This window comes from Oncorhynchus tshawytscha, linkage group LG12 (genome assembly GCF_018296145.1).
Source record: "Oncorhynchus tshawytscha isolate Ot180627B linkage group LG12, Otsh_v2.0, whole genome shotgun sequence".
NCBI lineage: Eukaryota > Metazoa > Chordata > Actinopteri > Salmoniformes > Salmonidae > Oncorhynchus > Oncorhynchus tshawytscha.
This window is the reverse complement of record NC_056440.1, coordinates 64,583,109-64,602,536: the sequence shown is the minus strand read 5'-3', so window position 1 is coordinate 64,602,536 and position 19,428 is coordinate 64,583,109. Positions and strand designations below refer to the sequence as shown.

General features: G+C 45.2%; 1 protein-coding gene across 1 annotated transcript in view; it reads left to right on the top strand.

The window, feature by feature from the left end:
* Positions 1-19,428, top strand: part of LOC112263665 (myotubularin-related protein 13-like) — a 143,130-nt gene that overhangs the window by 110,402 nt on the left and 13,300 nt on the right. Inside the window, exons 21-31 of the mRNA XM_042330916.1 lie at positions 1,009-1,082; positions 8,390-8,585; positions 8,781-8,908; positions 10,049-10,224; positions 10,555-10,688; positions 10,775-10,976; positions 11,152-11,348; positions 14,161-14,301; positions 15,233-15,316; positions 18,007-18,185; positions 19,019-19,195. Of these exons, the coding sequence (XP_042186850.1) occupies positions 1,009-1,082; positions 8,390-8,585; positions 8,781-8,908; positions 10,049-10,224; positions 10,555-10,688; positions 10,775-10,976; positions 11,152-11,348; positions 14,161-14,301; positions 15,233-15,316; positions 18,007-18,185; positions 19,019-19,195 (1,688 nt within the window). The remainder of the gene's footprint in view (positions 1-1,008; positions 1,083-8,389; positions 8,586-8,780; positions 8,909-10,048; positions 10,225-10,554; positions 10,689-10,774; positions 10,977-11,151; positions 11,349-14,160; positions 14,302-15,232; positions 15,317-18,006; positions 18,186-19,018; positions 19,196-19,428) is intronic.

The window sequence follows — 19,428 nt, the reverse complement described above, 5'->3', positions numbered from 1 at the left end:
CGCTGTGGAGTCCTACAGCCTCTGAGCAGATTAACTCTTTGACAAACAGTGAGCTCCAAAAGTATTGGGACAGTAACACATTTTTTGTGGTTTTGGCTCTGTACTCCAGCACTTTGGATTATTTGATTTTATTGTAAATAAAAATAGAATATTTCTAAACACTTCAACTTTCTCAGTCATCCTTATTCACGATTCGTTCAGGATTATCCGGAATCACGGTAACAACCACATTAATGGAGACATGTTTAGAAACATGCCTCCCGAGTAGCGCAGTGGTCTAAGGCACTGTGGGGGTCTAAGCGCAGTGGTCTAAGGCACTGCATCGCAGTACTAGCTGTGCCACTAGAAATCCTGGTTCGAGTCCAAGCTCTATCGCAGGAGGCTCACGGGGCGGTGCACAATTGGCCCAGCATCGTCTGGGTTAGAGGAGGGTTTGGCCGGCAGGGATGTTCCTGTCCCATTGAGGTCTAGCGACTCCTGTGGCGGGCCGGTCGCAGTGCACACTAACACGACTGGTTTCTGGGTTAAGCGGGCGTTGTCAAGAAGCAGTGCGGCTTGGTTGGGTTGTGTTTCGGAGGACGCACGGCTCTTGACCATCGCCTCTCCCGAGTCCGTACGGGAGTTGCAGCGATGGGACAGGACGGGAACTACTAATTGGATACCATGAAATTGGGGAGAAAAAAGGGGGTAAAATAATAATTTTAAAAATTAGGTGTTTAGAAACATCATGTTCTTATATACAAAAAAAGGACACAATACATTATTTACCAAAGGCCATATGGATGAAAATACCCTCAAATTAAAGCTGACAGTTTAACCTCATAGTCATTGTATCATCCCGGTACTTGTGTATCTCACTGTAGGTGGTGGTCTTCAAATCTGTAAATATAGGCTTCCTGGGGTTGTAATTAGGGGTGTAGAAGCATGTGTTTATGTTTACCTGGGTTGGGTGACGTGTTTTTGTGTGTGCATGACATTGTGCTAACTGGTCATGACCTCTGACCCCAGGCATCGTGGCCATGCAGATGGAAACTCTGGAGGCAGTCCACAGGGAGAGCAGGAGGCTGCCGCCCATCCAGAAGGTAGGTACTGCCCTGCACTGGGCCACCCATCCAGAAGGTAGGTACTGCCCTGCACTGGGCCACCCATCCAGAAGGTAGGTGCTGCCCTGCACTGGGCCACCCATCTAGAAGGTAGGTACTGCCCTGCACTGGGCCACCCATCCAGAAGGTAGGTGCTGCCCTGCACTGGGCAACCCATCCAGAAGGTAGGTGCTGCCCTGCACTGGGCCACCCATCCAGAAGGTAGGTACTGCCCTGCACTGGGCCACCCATCCAGAAGGTAGGTGCTGCCCTGCACTGGGCCACCCATCCAGAAGGTGGGTACTGCCCTGCACTGGGCCACCCATCCAGAAGGTAGGTACTGCCCTGCACTGGGCCACCCATCCAGAAGGTAGGTGCTGCCCTGCACTGAGCCACAGAGTTCTCTAATATGTCTGTCTGAATATAAATGGAGTTTATCAACCATGAATATCAGTACCATTTGGATTATTTTATTGTATTGTAAATAAAAATAGAATATTTCTAAACACTTCAACTTTCTCAGTCATCATTATTCACGATTCGTTCAGGATTATCCGGAATCACGGTAACAACCACATTAATGTAGACATGTTTAGAAACATGCCTCCCGAGTAGCGCAGTGGTCTAAGGCACAGCGGTGGTCTAAGGCACTGCATCGCAGTACTAGCTGTGCCACTAGAGATCCTGATTCGAGTCCAAGCTCTATCGCAGGAGGCTCACGGGGCGGTGCACAATTGGCCCAGCATCGTCTGGGTTAGAGGAGGGTTTGGCCGGCAGGGATGTTCCTGTCCCATTGAGGTCTAGCGACTCCTGTGGCGGGCCGGGCGCAGTGCACACTAACACGGTCACCAAGTGTACAGTGTGTCCTCCGACACATTGGTGCGACTGGTTTCCTTGTTAAGCGGGCGTTGTCAAGAAGCAGTGCGGCTTGGTTGGGTTGTGTTTCGGAGGACGCACGGCTCTTGACCTTAGCCTCTCCCGAGTCCGTACGGGAGTTGCAGCGATGGGACAGGACGGGAACTACCAATTGGATACCATGAAATTGGGGAGAAAAAAGGGGTAAAATAATTATAAATATTAAAAAAGAGGTGTTTAGAATTTGAAACTCTGTAATCTGTCATCAAAATCATTGTCATTTCACCGGATGTTGTCGAGGTGGGACGCTAGCCCAAAGAGGTTAATTATTGGAGTAATTGTTTTGTGCCTTTTGAAGTAAACCTGTGTCCTTTGATAATGAAGTGGTGTTAGAACCCCTATTTTACTGGCAGTGGGTTTAGAACCCCTATTCTCCTGGAAGTGGTGTTCGAACCCCTATTCTCCTGGAAGTGGTGTTAGAACCCCTATTCTCCTGGAAGTGGTGTTAGAGAACCCCTATTCCACTGGAAGTGGTGTTAGATCCCCTATTCTCCTGGAAGTGGTGTTAGATCCCCTATTCTCCTGGAAGTGGTGTTAGATCCCCTATTCTCCTGGAAGTGGTGTTAGAGAACCCCTATTCCACTGGAAGTGGTGTTAGATCCCCTATTCTCCTGGAAGTGGTGTTAGATCCCCTATTCTCCTGGAAGTGGTGTTAGATCCCCTATTCTCCTGGAAGTGGTGTTAGATCCCCTATTTTACTGGAAGTGGTGTTAGAACCCCTATTCTCCTGGAAGTGGTGTTAGATCCCCTACTTTACTGGAAGTGGTGTTGGAACCCCTATTTTACTGGAAGTGGTGTCGGAACCCCTATTTTACTGGAAGTGGTGTTGGAACCCCTTTTCTCCTGGAAGGGGTGTTAGAACCCCTTTTCTCCTGGAAGGGGTGTTAGAACCCCTATTCTCCTGGAAGTGGTGTGCTGTAGCTGAAGTGCCTATCATCCAGTAATGTTGCAGTCGTCAGATTGTCATCACTCATCAACCATCAGACTGGGGTTATTACAGTGAAGCCAGGCTCCAGTAGTCATGGATGCTGTTGTGCTCCTTACCACACTGCCAGCTCTTGATAGGTCTCTGCGGGCCCAGTCAGGTGTAATTGATTTGTAAGTTTGTCTGACATTTATGGCTGAGGCCATGTTGTACACATCTCTGCTGCCAGCAGCACATTCAATCCTATGAACTCTGTAAACAAGCGCAGGAATGACCCTGGTGGGCCATCAGCACAGAGATTTATGACTCGTAGAGTTGGAGCTCTCCTTGCCTCTATGTGGAACCTGCTACTGCTTTGGCCCAAGGTTCAGGGGGAGGAGGAGGTAGCGCTGTTGGGTCTGTCGGGATTAAACAATCAGCTAAGGGAGCTGGATGTACTGGTGTACCTTGGGCACTCCAAGCTACAAGCAGTGAAAATGGTCACTGTGATAAGTAGCTATCGCTGGCTCTAATGTCTAGTGTGTGTAGGGGTGAATACTTTGTTTGAGTTCCAGCTGGCAGCCTCATTGGGGTGCTAGGGGACTGTTGGGGCCTTTAACACACTGGCCCCTGGCCCTGGGCCATCCAACACCAGCAGGACCATGTTCCTCTTATCTATTGGCCAGAACTCAACCGCAAAGCCTCTGGACCTACCTGACCTTAGCATGGATGTCCCTTCAGGTAGAGCAGAGCTTTCCTCTGCTAGAGAGCAAACAGAAAATACCGCACCCCACACACACACACACCAAGGCTGTGATCATCTGATGGACCAGTGACACCATTCTGTTCCCCATGGAAGATATGAACACTGCACAGAACCATGCCCTTCTGATTAGAGGGCATTCACTGTCTAGGCCCCCTCACACAGGAGTGCTCAACTTGGCTACAGTTTGATGAGCTAGAGAGACAAAGCAGTGTTAGACCAGCTGCTTTCAGATCTGGCTCTGCTGGGGAGCTGATGAGAAACCGACTTCCAACACAGTGGAATGGAGTTTGGATTTGCAGGTTCCTTCAAAGCACCTCAAAGCAGACGTTCAGCGGTTGTCAGTGCTCATTGACGAGGGGTTTGCTTTGGATCCTCCAGCATTTCTTGAAGCATGTAAATCAACATATAGTAGTAGTGTGTGGTAAAAGTTGAGTTAATAATTCAGAAGGTCACTGGAAAGATGTTGCGTAGACTACACTCAATGCATATATCAAAATGAACTAAATGAATTATTGTAGTAGTAAAAAATGTAGGACCAAATTATTAACTTGGGAGTTTTACTGATGATTAGTCTCTACGGAACACATGCTTTGTTTTTCTTGGCATCGCATTAGTAACTAGGAAGCTGTGTTATATGCTATTTGATGCTGAGTGTCCGTGTAACACACAGTGTGTTGGTGATGTGTTGCTTTTATGTCATAGTGTGTGTGTGTGTGTGTGTGATACGTTTGTCTTCGATATGCTCAGCTGTTGTTTAGGTGCAACGTTTGTGTTGATGTCTATCCTTATCTAATGCACTGATATGTTGACGTTAGGGCTGAGGGTCATCTGTTCTTTTAATTATTGGTCTATCTATTGGTCTACATTTTTAAATGTGTATTTGTCCATATATAGACACACCCTATGTGTTTGAATAAATCAACTACAGTGCCTTTGGAAAGTATTCAGACCCCTTGACCTTTCCCCCATTTTGTTATGTTACAGCCTTATTCTAAAATATATTTTTTTCCCTCATCAATCCTTAGTGCCAGCAGCATACCACCCTGCATACCACTGCTGGCTTACTTCTGAAGCTAAGCAGGGTTGGTCTTGGTCAGTCCCTGGATGGGAGACCAGATGCTGCTGTTGGAGGGCCAGTAGGATGCAATCATTCCTCTGGTCTAAATAATTACCCCAAATCCCCAGGTCAGTGATTGGGGACATTGCTCTATGTAGGGTGCCGTCTTTTGGATGGGTCGTTAAACGAGTGTCCTGACTTTCTGTGGTCACTAACTACACCTAATCATCCCCAGCTTACAATTGGCACATTCATCTCCTCTCCTCCAGGTCGTTGCTGTAAATGAGAATGTGGTCTCAGTCAACTTACCTGGTAAAATAAGGGTTAAATAAAAAATACCAAAATCAACACACACTACCCCATAATGACAAAGCAGAAACAGGTTTTTAGAAATGTTTGCTAATTTATAAAAAAATAAAAAAGGAAATCACATTTATGTAAGTATTCAGAACCTTTACTCTGTACTTTGTTGAAGCACCTTTGGCAGTGTTTACACCCTCAAGTCTTCTTGGGTATGATGCTACAATCTTGGCACACCTGTATTTGGGGAGTTTGTCCCATTCTTCTCTGCAGATCCTCTCAAGCTCTGTCAAGTTGGATGGGAAGCGTTGCTGCATAGCTATTTTCAAGTCTCCAGAGATGTTCGATCGGGTTCAAGTCTGGGCCACTCAAGGACATTCAGAGACTTGTCCCGAAGCCACCCCTGTGTTGTCTTGGCTATGTGCTTAGGGTCTTTATCCTGTTGGAAGGGGAACATTCGCCCCAGTCGGAGGTCCTGAGCGATCTGGAGCAGGTTTTCATCAAGTATATCTCTCTGTACTCATCTCTCTGTTCATCTTTGTATTAATCCTGTCTAGTCTCCCAGTGAAAGCTGCTGAAAAACATCCCCACTGCATGATGCTGCCACCATCATGCTTCACCGTAGGGATGGTGCCAGGTTTCCTCCTGACATAATGCTTGGCATTCAGGCCAAAGAGTTCAATCTTAGTTTCATCAGACCAGAGAAACTTGTTTTTCATGGTCTGAGAGTCTTTAGGTGCCTTTTGACTAACTCCAAGTGGACTGTCATGTGCCTTTTACTGAGGAGTGGCTTCTGTCTGGCCACTCTACTATACAGGCCTGATTGGTGGAGTGCTGCAGAGATGGTCGTCCTTTTGAAAGATTCTAGCATCTCCATAGAGAAACTTTAGAGCTATATCAGTGACCATCTGGTTCTTGGTCACCTCCCTGACCAAGGACCTTCTCCCCTGATTGCTCATTTTGGCCGGGCGGCCAGCTCTAGGAGTCTTGGTGGTTCCAAACTTCTTCCATTTAATAATGGAGGCCACTGTGTTCTTGGAGACCTTCAATGCTGCAGAAATGTTTTGGTACCCTTCCCCAGATCTGTGCCTCGACACAATCCTGTCTCGGAGCTCTTGGACAATTCCTTCGACCTCATGGCTTGGTTTTTGCTCTGACATACACTGTCAACTGTGGGACCTTATATAGACAGGTGTGTGCCTTTCCAAATCATGTCCAATCAATTTAATTTCCCACAGGTTATAGAAACATCTCAAGGATGATCAATGGAAAAAAGGATGCACCTGAGCTCAATTTCGAGTCTCAATGCAAGGGTCTGAATACTTATGTAACAAGGTTTTTCTATTTATTTTTAATACATGTGCAGGAAATTCTAAAAACCTGTTTTCACTTTGTCATTATGGGGTATTGTGTGTAGATTGCAGAGGAAAATGTTTTATTTAATACCTTTTAGAATAAGGCTGTTATGTGGAAAAAGTCCAGTAATCTGAATACTTTCTGAAGGCATTGTATATGTACTGAGTTTGTCTGGTGTTTTATTAAACTATTTGATGAAATAAGACACACAAATGACTCAAGAAGGGAGCCCGATAGCCACGCTGTGTTAAAATGAAATGACGATGAGTGCCTGGGTGACTGGTGCACGTTGTCTTTTTCTCCTCCCTGCTGCAGCGAACAGGCACCACAGCAAGTGTTTATCGCCGCTGTCTGTGCTGAAGCTGCAACATAATTACAGCCATTTTGTTTCTTTCTTGTTTCTGACTGAAAGGTTCTGTTACCGAAATACCTCATTTGTTTAGGAAAAACATTCCCTCAACCCTTGCTCTCTTTGTGTGAAAAATGTATGCATCGCATGCACGCAACCAATAAGGCCTGACCTATAACCTATCATAATCACAATAATATTTGGTTATAACAAACTCTGAGCATGTAATACATGTGACAGCAAAATGGATGTGGAGGACGTGAAAAAATAACTTAGAAGCGGGTGAATGTTTACTGGCTGCTCAGGAGGGAAAGGGGAAGTCAGATCTGTGGAAGACATTTGACTTAGTGTTGCGTCAGTATTATGTGTGCCAAACAGTTGCTGCTAGATTACAATATCATTTTTTCTAACCATTTGGAACAGTGTAAACAACACTAAATAAGTGGACCAGAGAGTCTGTATCAAGCCTTTATTACAGCAGACTAAAAACAGTTGCATGCATTCATGAATTGTGGTTTGTTGTTTGGGCTAATTATTGAAAGCTTCCTTTGTTATTTAATTTTAAAACGAAAATGCTTTTTTTTTTTTTTTTTTTTTTTTTTTTTTTGCATTTCAAAACATGAATGTTATCATATGCTGTGATGGCATGAACGAATGATTGATTAATACAATAGCCTATACTGTATATTGAAATATAGGCCTAAGTAAGTTATGGTATTAAGACTAAACAGGACTCGCTCTTTTGCATACAGCTCGATGGTGGTTATACAAGGCTACTATACCAAGACCACTAATGATAACGACATTACTTATTATTATAATGATGATTATAATAATAATTGTAATAATAACAGTAAGGAGATCAAGGAAAAGGAGGCTACAGGAGTGAGAGCAGGGTACATATTATGTGTGACAAACAGGTGCTGTTAGATTACAATATCATTTTTCTGCCTGTTTGGAAGAGTGTAAACAACACTAAATACATTATAAGTAATACCAGTCTGTACTAACCCCCCCAAAAAATGTAAAGCTTAAATTACAGCACAGCAAAGATTAAAAACAGCCGAATCTGTGAAATTGCTTCATCTGAAATTTTGCTGTTGCATGAGGCTTGGTGCTCAGGGAATCATTAGGCTATTAAATAATCACTCAAACAGGCAACAGAAGCAAGACCTGTCTTATTTCTGTAGATATATATGGATGATTTATAAAGAGGCACATTTCAATTCTACTCTGCATTGAAGATTATTTCAGGACCGCGGACAGCGACTGTATCCAATTCGGGAGAATGTGAATTTGTTATAAAATAATATTCAATTGATTTATTATTGTTGCACTAATATGATCATATACAATTTCAGTATCAAATATCTTAGAGTGATAGACGGTGCCATCCCGTATCTTCCGCAATGAATTAGTCCACTGAGACAGGCGCAAATCAGACAGGTTTCTTGTCCACCATGAAGAATATAAAATAGTGACTGCTCAACTAAAGAAATCTCGTTCAACCAACAGCCTACCGACCAGACAATCAACCAGTCAACTAAATGGGGTCAGCCCTAGTTGACATGCTTAAGTACATGGTGTGCGTGCAGGTATCAGTACATACAGTATGTTCTGATGGAGTGTGTTTGACATGTACATCCTCTACGCCACCCAGCCTAAGATCCTGCGCCCAGCGCTGCTCCCTGGTGAAGAGTTTGTGTCGGAGGGTCTTAGAGTGGTCCTGGACCCTGATGGCAGAGAGGAGGCTACGGGGGGGATGCTCGGGGGACCGCACATCCTGCCAGCAGAGGGAGCACTCTTCCTCACCTCCTACCGCATCATCTTCAAGGGCTCCCCACACGACCCACTAGGTAAATCATCCAGCTAGCATCTAATTATATTTTTCCTTCTTGAGGTACCGCATAAGAAGTTGATAGTGCACTTTGGGATTCCCAATGTATATAGGGTATCATTTGAGATGAAGCCTGTTTTGGACTATGTTGTGTGGATGAGGTACATTAGCATAGAAGTGTATGTTGAGGTGGTGTGTGTGTGTGTGTGTGTAGTGGGGGAGCAGGCTGTGATCAGGAGCTTCCCAGTGTCCACCTTGACCAAGGAGAAGAAGATCAGCGTCCAGAACCAACTGCAGCAGAACATGCAGGAGGGACTGCAGCTCCGCTCGGCATCCTTCCAGGTAACACACACACCTACTCCTGATGATGATGAAGGTACATTATTGAAGAGGTGATTATGATGCTATGGGCCTTTCCATTATTGATTTCATAGTGGAGGTATCTGTCTCCGTTCGTGGATCTGTCTCCGCTCATTCGTACATTAGTCTATCTCAGACCGCACTGGGCCGATTTTGACGTAACTTGGGTGAATGATGTGTCTTGCCATAGAGATCCACCATTTACAAAATTACACTGATTGCCCAAGGCGGGAGCTGTAGTAATTAACTGAAATGTGTCGCCCATGTGTCATTCATGCAGAACATGTACAACAGATTCACAGAGAAGCCAGAATTACTGATCAGTTGTGACATTTGGAGAGATTAAAGGAATGTATATGCTACAGACTCTGCCCTATATCCAGGCTGATATCACTACATTTCTTGGAAGTTATATGAGTAACCTATGTAGAGTTTGATTTGAAGGGAAAAAAGGCAACCGTGCACATGTTTTTGGTCTTTCACAATTCATGTAGTGCTGTAAAATTGCTGTGGTTCATTCCTATCTTTTTAGTAACACGGACAATAAAACAGGCCTTTATGTGGCGAGGGGGTCACTTGGCCTAGCTGGGCGTGTGGGTGTGTGAGTGTGTGTATTAGCGAGCAAGAGTGTGTGAGTGTGTTGCTAAGCCTGGCCAGAGGGCTGTGTCTAAGTCTGGGGTGCATTATCAGGCCTTTATTGAGAGCTGCAGGCTGCTGGGGATCCACAGGAGAGCAGGGGGGGGCTAGGTCTCCTCTCCTCAGGCAGGAACTGGTGGGATGTTGGGGGAGGGATGGATGGGGAGAGGAGGGATGGATGGGTCAGGGCGGTCAATGAGAAGCGGACCTCACTCTGGAAAGACAGTCTGTGTGAAATATGTGAACATTCCGTACATTCTGTTTCCGATTTGCAATTATTAGTATTTGCTTCCCTGCGAGGAAAAAAACAACAACATGTGAATAGAAATATGCAGAGTTTTTGGGGCTTCACAGATGTGCATATCTGCCAAGACATTTTGATTTATGAATGCATTATTATTTTCCAGCCATTCCATGGAAAGCCATATGTTTAATCTGGAGGCAATGAGCTCACAGGTTCCCTGGTGCGTCCTGTGTCCCCTCCAGTTGATCAAGGTGGCGTTTGACGAGGAGGTGAGCTCAGAGATGGTGGAGGTCTTCAGGAAACACGTCCAGAGGATCCGCTACCCTCAGTCCATCTTCAGCACATTTGCCTTCGCCGCAGGCCAGACCGCTCCCCAACTCATCCTTCCCAAACAGAAGGAGAGGAACACAGGTTTCAGGTCAGTCCCACCTCTGTCTGAGTGGCGCACAGTGACGCAGGCCAGACCGCTCCCAAACTCATCCTTCCCAAACAGAAGGAGAGGAACACAGGTTTCAGGTCAGTCCCACCTCTGTCTGAGTGGCGCACAGTGACGCACTCTAGTCAACTCGTCAATGTTCTGTTAAAGTTGTTTTGGATGGCAAATCCCATTATGTGTTTGAAAGGTTCCTGTAATACCTCTCACAACAGACACTGCCTGAAAGTGTTTAGAAATCGTCCTTATCTGACGCTGGAATCAGACATGATAAATGATGTTCTGGTCTCCTCTTTATCCTCCTCCTCCTCACAGGACGCTGTCCAAGACCATTGTGAAAGGAGCCAAGAGAGCTGGGATGATCACCATGGGCCGTCAGAGTCAGACCACGCTGAAGAAGAACGACAGAGGGAGTCGGATGACCTGGCACGAGGATGATGACATCTCAGGTAGGAGCAGACTGATGTTGAACTCCTACAAGGAAGAAGAGGAGTTTTGACGAGCTAGAGTTTCCTGACCTGCTTGTGTGTTCCAGTGTCAGATGAGGGTGAGCCACCCCCCATCAGCACGTTGAGGGCGTCAGAGAAGTCCACCATGGAGCAGCTGGTGGAGCGGGCGTGTTTCCGTGACTACCAGCGGCTGGGCCTGGGCACCATCACAGCCAGCTCCTCCCGCTCTAAGACAGGAGAGCAGTTTAGAGTCACTGCAGTCAACAGACTCTACTCCCTCTGTCGCAGGTACACACAACGCACTTTGTCATAATCAGATAAGAAGTTGGCGCCATGAGCAATGTGTATTGCTCAGAGGTGTATTCAATGTTCATGTATTGGTTGTATCAGATTAAACTGCCATCATAGGTGTCCCAGTAGTGGTCTCCATGCTGAATGGGCTGATGGTGTGTGTAACCCACAGTTACCCAGGGCTCCTGGTGGTTCCCCAGTCGGTGCAGGACAGCAGCCTGCAGAAGGTGGCCCGTTGTTACAGACACAACCGCCTGCCAGTGGTGTGTTGGAAACACCCCCGCACCAAAGCTGTGCTGCTGCGATCCGGAGGCTTCCACGGCAAGAGTGTGGTGGGACTCTTTAAGTCCCAGAACCAATCTTCAACAGGTACATGACACACATTACCAGTCAAAAGTTTGGACACACATTTCAGGGTTTTTCTTTATTTTTACTATTTTCTACATTGTAGAATAATAGTGAAGACATCAAAACTCTGAAATAACACATATGGAATCATGTCGTAACCAAAAAAGTGTTAAACAAATCTAAATATATTTGAGATTCTTCAACGTAGCCACCCTTTCCCTTTGACAGCTTTGCACACTCTTGGCATTCTCTCAACCAGCTTCATGAGGTAGTCACCTGGAATGCATTTCAATTAACAGGTGATCCTTGTTAAACATTAACTTGTGGAATTTCTTTCCTTCTTATTGTGTTTGAGCCAATCAGTTGTATTGTGACAAGGTAGGGGTGGTATACAGATTATAGCCCTATTTGGTAAAAGACCGAGCCCATATTATGGCAAGAACAGCTCAAATAAGCAAAGAGAAACGACAGTCCATCATTACTTTAAGACATGGAGGTCAGTCAATGCGGAACATTTCAATAATTTTCTTCAAGTGCAGTCACAAAACCAAGTGCTATGATGAAACTGGCTCTCATGAGGACAGACACAGGAAAAGGAAGACCCAGAGTTACCTCTGCTGCAGAGGATAAGTTCATTAGAGTTAACTGCACCTCAGATTGCAGCCCAAATAAATGCTTTACAGAGTTCAAGTAACAGACACATCTCAACATCAACTGTTCAGAGGAGACTGTGAATCAGGTCAAATTACTGCAAAGAAACCACGACTAAAGGACACCAATAAGAAGAAGAGACTTGCTTGGGCCAAAAAACACGAGCAATGGACATTAGACCGGTGGAAATCTGTCTTTTGGTCTGATGAGTCTGTTTGAGATTTTTGGTTCAATCGCAGCGTCTTTGTGAGACACAGAGTAGGTGACCGGATCATATCCACATGTGTGGTTCCCACCGTGAAGCATGGAGAAGGTGTGGAGGTGCTTTGCTGGTAACACCGTGTGTGATTTATTTAGAATTCATGGCACATTTAACCAGCATGGCTACCACAGCATTCTGCAGCGATACGCCATCCAATCTGGTTTGCGCTTAGTGGGACTACCATTTGTTTTTCAACAGGACAATGACCCAACACACCTCCAGGCTGTGTAGGGGCTATTTGACCAAGATGGAGTGTGATGGAGTGCTGCAACATGGCCTCCTCAATCACCCGACCTCAACCCAGTTGAGATGGTTTGGAATGAGTTGGGCCGCAAAGTGAAGGGAAAGCAGCCAACAAGTGCTCAGCATATGTGGGCTCTCCTTCAAGACTGTTGGAAAAGCATTCCTCATCAAGCTGGTTGAGAGAATGCCAAGAGTGTGCAAAGGCAAAGGGTTGCTACTTTAGAGAATCTCAAATAAAAACTATATTTTGATATGTTTGATGTTCCAACCGGACAATTCCTTTGTCTGTACAAATGAAGTGGAACGTAGCTACCTTTCATATGAGCGCTCCAGACTGAGGCTGTGGCACTCTGCCAGACCACTCACTGAAAGAGCCCTTATGAGCCCCTCCTTTAGAGTAGAATCCTCAAAACAGGTTCTAAATACTGTTGACATCTAGTGGAAGCCTTGGGAAGTGAAACATAACTAATATCACCCTGTATCTTCAATGGGGGCTGAGTTGAAAAACTACAAACCTCAGATTTTCCACTTCCTGGTTGGATTTTTTCTCAGGTTTTTGCCTGCCATATGAGTTCTGTTATACTCACAGACATCATTCAAACAGTTTTAGAAACGCCAGACTGTTTTCTATCCAATACTAATAATAATATGCATATATTAGCATATGGGACAGAGTAGGAGGCAGTTCAATCTGGCCATGCTATTCATCCAAAAGTGAAAATGCTGCCCCCTATCCCAAAAAGGTTAACTAAGGCATATTGAGCTGGGCTGGAGGGTCTACAATGAAATAAGGCAATAATTACTAACCAAAACAGCAATGGACAAGGCATATTGACATTAGGGAGAGGCATGCGTAGCCGAGTGATCATAGGGGTCCAGTGAGTTGCTCGGCGGGCCGGAGACACGGCAATTCAGACAGCTAGCGGGCCGAGGGACGTTGCGACGGAAGAAGTCTTGGAGTGGCTGATGGACCTCGTTGGCTAGCCGGTAGATGGGCCTAGCATAGGCTAGCTCCAGGCTAATTGGTTCTTGCTTCGGGACAGAGACGTTAGCCAGGAGAAGCCAATCAGATAGCAGATAGCTAGCTGCGATGATCCAGGTGGAAAGGTTCAGAGCTTGCGGTAGGAATCCAGAGATATGGAGAAAAGTCAGATTTGCTCTGGTTTGAGTCGCGCTGTGCAGACTGGCGAGAGTTGTCCGGGCTAAAGGTAGCTGATGACCGCTAGCAGTGGCTAGCTGACTACTAGCTAGTTAGCTGGCTAGCTTCTGTTGGGTTCCGGTTCAAAATTAAAGAAAATAGCAGATCTATACCACATTGGGTGAGGCGGATTGCAGGAGAGTATGTTGAAGTTGACGTTAAGAAAAATATACAAAATATATGCGTAGAAAAAATATGTACACGGGACACGACAAGACAAAAGACGTCTGACTACGCCATCTTGGATTAGAATTAGAACTATTATTCTACAGTGTAGAAAAACTCTTGAATGATTAGGTGTGTCCAAACTTTTGACTGGTACTGTACATTACTTACACACACCTGTAGAAACCTTTTGATACCATTCTCGTAAGGCGTACACCGTATGGAATTTAAAGGACTTGCATTACACAGTCATGTTATACAATTTTGACCATTGATGACGAATATGTCTAATGATTGGTGTCCTCTCCCTCTAGCCCCTGCCAACTCTTCAGAGTTGTCCAGTAGTCTGGAGCAGGAGAAGTATCTACAGGCCATCCTCAACTCCATCCCTGTCTACTTCAAACTGAACGGCAGCAACACTCTGTCCAACCGCTCTCTCATCGGCCTCTCACCAGGTATCCCATGCTCTGTTCTGCTCTGGGCTCTGTTCTGCTATGGGCTCCGCTCTGGATTCTGTCCTGCTCTAGACTGGTGGTATTTTTCCCACTCTGTCACTATTGTTTTTGTGTGTTTGTTCTCGTTCCTTCAGTTTTATTCTGCTGATTATCTTAGTGAGGTTTCCTCTGGGCCGCTGCCTGTTATTTATGTTGTATCCGTTGTGTTTGGAAGGAACTGCGGCACAATGTTGTGGTTATGTAAGAGGAACAGGACACCCAGGGGTCACCCTCCATCCATCTCCCCAGACTTCACCCCACCGCCGAGTGGAAGTCCAGAGAGCTGTGTGACCAGCACATACCCTACGCAAAGTCAGCGGGATTCTGTTTCCCATGTAACCACAATAGATCTTTAGTCTCTGGGAACTGGATCAAAACACACCTTGAATCAATGTCTATTGCATCCATCTTCCAGCTTTAAGATCTACGTCTGCAGGGATCAAATTGTCTTAAAGAGAGAAATAGGATTCGCAAGGCTTGATAGCTTCAGACTTTCTGATTATGTTCAGATCCGCTGATTGGAACTTAAGCAACGGGACACGATTGTCGAGTGTGAGCCCAAGGCTTAGGCCTAATTTGAAACACAGCAATCAGTATTTTTCCTAAATGTAGGTAATGCAACTCTGTTTGCTCGCCTCATTTAACTCTTAAATAATCCCTGCTTGCGTTCAATCTGGCCTAATCTCCCAGGTCTGTGTCCATTTTGGGAAGTATCTGAGACACACTGTTGGGTAGTTATGTTCTCAGATGCTGTGTCTGACAAATATAGATGGTTAGTCATCCAGGCATGGTTTTCATTCCCTGTCCTCTCTGGGTCTGTGTTACTGTGTTTGTCCTGGTTACAGCTGAATGGTGGTGTTATCCCCGTTTCATGCCTGTGTGTCCTCTTCAGGCAGTGAAAGGAGGACATCTAGAATACCAAAGATGGCTCCCGTCCATTTGGACATGCCCTTCTCCAACAGCTTTGCCAGAGGAGGTGAGTGTTGTGCCCACGTGTCACTTCCTCAAAATCCAGTATATCACACTGCAACCGCAGTTCTGGAAATAAACTGGACCCCTTTTGGTCTATGACTCAGCTTTATTTGTCATTAATACACATGGTGATGGTCTGTGTGCTACATGTTCATTAGGGTAGCAGATGTGCCCCGCTCGTGCACTATGCTAGTAGGTCACAACTTCATATGAACAGATTGACACATTTCCACTTTAACATGGTAAACATCCTATAGGAGGAGCACATGATGCACGTGGATTTCACTGGAGTTTTCTGACCGTTTACAGTAATGGTATGGGGTGGAATGACACGTTAGGCAAATGACTGTGCATGGCCCAGTTCAATACACTGAGCAGTTTCCGTTTCAAATATAGCACATGCTGTGGTCTCCGACATCCCATCGTAGTGTAATATTAACAAGGAGGTTGATCTGTTTATTGATTCATGCTAATTCATCTGTTGATCTCTTAACTCTTATTGAACATGGCCTAGTTGTATCTTACCAAATAAATGTGACCTAGTAGTCTGGTATGCCCAGTGAAGATGTGTCCTAGATTTTCTGGAAATTATAAGATGTCTGTTATTGGCATGCAGCTGTCTGCATCATGGTTTGAGAGAGGTCTTCTCTGGAAGTTGAAGTGCATAAGTGTATTGTTAGGTTAGTTGCCACAGTTCCTGTAATATTTAAACACAAGATTGCTATACCCAAAGGTGACTTTCAAGATCATTGCCAGCAGCATTAAGTGGAGTTTGATTTGTCTTCTTAATAATCTTCAAATATTTCCAGTAGCATGGCTTCTGTGGGATATTCATCATCGTTTTTTAAGCAACATTGTGGTGGAACCCTGCACGGAGCCTTCAACATGTGCTGCCACTTTTAAGAGCGCATCAGCAGTAAGGAAGGAGGAAATAAAGACAGCTCTTTCAGTTCTCTGGAAGGGAACTCTTGGTTGGCACGACATTTTGATTGCGTGTGCTATGCTGCAGAAGTCATTGTTTATTTTCAGCGTGTTTAGTTTATAAAGTGTTTAACTCAATGGTCTACAATGTCATGCATGTTACCTCCATCCTGTTCATCTCAAGACTGAATTGCAAATTCATATTTTCCTTTGGTTTTCATATCTTTCCACCATCCAACCCTGTTGGTCTCTTAAGTCTGGAGCCTAGCTCCCCATTTTAATTTGATTTCACCTTTATTTAACCAGGTAGGCCAGTTGAGAACAAGTTCTCAGTTACAACTGCGACCTGGCCAAGATAAAGCAAAGCAGTGCGACACAAACAACAACACAGAGTTGCACATGGAATAAACAAACATAGTCAACCCATGTCCTGGTCCCTTGATGTAACCCCCCAGGTAACCTTATGACTGTGTGTGGCACTATGTTGCCCCTACGGTTGGGGGATTGAGTGTGTGCTGGTATGTTATGTCCATCTGATGTTGTGATCTTTCTGTGCCCCCCTCACCCCGCATCCATTACCTGCCAGTGCTTGGGTACAGAGATAAGCTATTCACTCACTCAAACCAAAAACCTGCCACTAAGGGGAGAATCCAAAATCAAGGTATAGTGGATATGTCTACTCTCTTCAGATCTCCCCCCTCTCTTTCTCCAACCCTGTTCATTAACATCATCTTATTATTTCCTTGTCATTGATTCTATGTAACCCACACTCATGCCTCTGTAACAGTTAAAAACGTATCCTGTGTCCGGTGTGCTCATCTCTCTTTTGAGTAATAAGGAGTATCTCTGTAGAGATTCCTAGTTTCACCCATTGCTTCCTCTTTTGGTGCGCTTGGGCAAGGCTGTGGTTCTTCTCTGCTGGAAAATAATCTGACTGTGGTCCACTTCAGGGTAAATGTGGGCCACTTGTCACTGAATGTGATGTCTCAGCAGTTGTGGATGTGGTCAGTCAGCAGTCTTGGCCCTAAGGGAGGTACTGTTGGCCCAGCTCAGTCATGACAGGCAGCTCGGGAAGGAGGCCTCTGTGGCTTAACCTCTGCAGTGTATTCAATGTGTGTCTAGCCGTCTCAAGCCGAGATAGGATTTAGAATGTAAGTTACCTGTCTATTGGTTGATGGTTTGATTGGTTGAGAGCTCACTATAAATTGTTGTAATTGATATCCGGCAGTTTAATTGGACGATGTACTCCATGCCAAAGCTGCTTAAACGCTAAATGTGGTGTCCTTTTCCTGATCTACAGCCTGGCTCAGACAGGGCCCCTAGGGGCAGTAACAACAGCATAAGCAAAGCAGAGGAAGTATGGTTTATCACAAAAGGTTCTATCATATACAGATCTTTATTGTAGGTATCTTGGTGGGAGTGGTTTGTCAAAGAGAAATGAGCATCCTTCAGTTTCTTCCCCTTGGATTAGTGAATGAATAGATCTGTGCCCGTAGATTTGAGTCCAAATTCTATTCTTCAATGTGTCAATATGCTGTAGTCTTCATGTCGCTATGTGCCATTCTGTCATTATCATTCCGTTATCTGTTTCCCCGGTATGGTGGTCTCGGCTGTTTGTGCTTAACCAACCCCTCTCTGTGGTCATACACTGTCATGTCAAAGTGAGTATTGAGTATTGAACCAGGCTAGTTAGCGCCTGTGTGTTCCAGCCCTCTACAGGCCTGCAGTGCCAACTCTAACTGTACTTCTCTCTCTCTCTCTGTGTTGTTGCAGGTGTCTGGGCCAGCCTGCGTTCCAGCAGCCGCTTCAGCCAGCACCCTTCTGCAACCGATGTTGGTGCCAGGCTGGCAGGGAAGGATTTGGCGCCCCCTGCAGGCAGCGAGAGCCTGCATGCCCAGCTCCTCAAACAGCAGGCTGCCCTCTACATTTTTGGAGAGAAGTCCCACCTCAGGGTAAGACAAGAGCTGGGTCCAAACTTTTAGGGGATGATGAGTCCATAGAGAGTGTGTGTGTGTGTGTGTGTGTGTGTGTGTGTGTGTGTGTGTGTGTGTTCAACGTAAAGCTTTGTTGTTATTGGGACCTTCAGGTAAAATTCTCAGTAGGGGTCTGGCTAGACTGTGCCACAGAGTTATGGAGTATTTGTCTATGCGAGGGCTGGTACATTTTTACAGGATGGGGAATCAGGTCACTCCAGTCTAGAATGTGTAACCACTGTTTTGTTCCAGCAGAATATATTTCCAAACTGATAAGGGGACTCTTGATTGCAATTAATCAAAATGATGATTTATTATTAATACAGTCCCACATCTCTGATAATATTACATGTGGACTGTTGTTGGAACGTTCTGCTCGTTTCAGTGACTTGTTCGAGTGGAGCAGTGTGTGTGTGTGTGTGTGTGTGTGTGTGTGTGTTGAATGTGAAATTGATATTATTTTCCTTGGCTAGAAGAGGTTATAAATAAATGTGAGTGTGGTAGAGTCGCCAGCTGTGCGGGTGGCTGTGATTGGCCAGTGGCCACATTGACAGAGACAGTCTTCTCTTAAATGAAACTTCTACTTCATTTCATAACAGAAGCCCTATTTTTACCTCATACAGTACGTCCCAAGTATTTAATATGTTCCCTATCTTTGTCTTCTGCTTTAAACATTTTTAAATTTTTGTCAGTCAGTTTTACGTGTCTTTTAATCGGTCTTTCAGAGTGTTATTTTAATGTCTGCGTCTACTTGTGATAGTTGACTCTCGGGGACTTTTAATTTTTTATTGACATTTCTCCTGTTTTGTCAGGGCTTCAAACTGGACTCTACTCTGAACTGTGAACTGGTGCCTGTGGACTTTGCTGACACGCGCCAGATCAAAGGTGCCTTTAAGAAGCTGCTGAGGGCCTGTGCTCCGAGCGCTACGTCTTCAGACACACAGGACTCCTTCCTCAAAGCCCTGGAGGACTCTGAGTGGATCCTTCAGGTGAGCTCCCATCAAATACACACCCTGCTACGGTTTACACAACAACTCACTGACCCTCAGTGAGAGATCTGTGACAACGAGCCAGCGGCGTGCTCTCCATGTTCTTTCTGTGTGACTCTGACCTCATCCTATATTCTCTCCGAATCCAATAAGCTTATTTTCCAAGGGAAATTATAATGATATAAACAGACATGGGAGAACCACCAAATTGTTATCATAGTGACCCTCGCAGC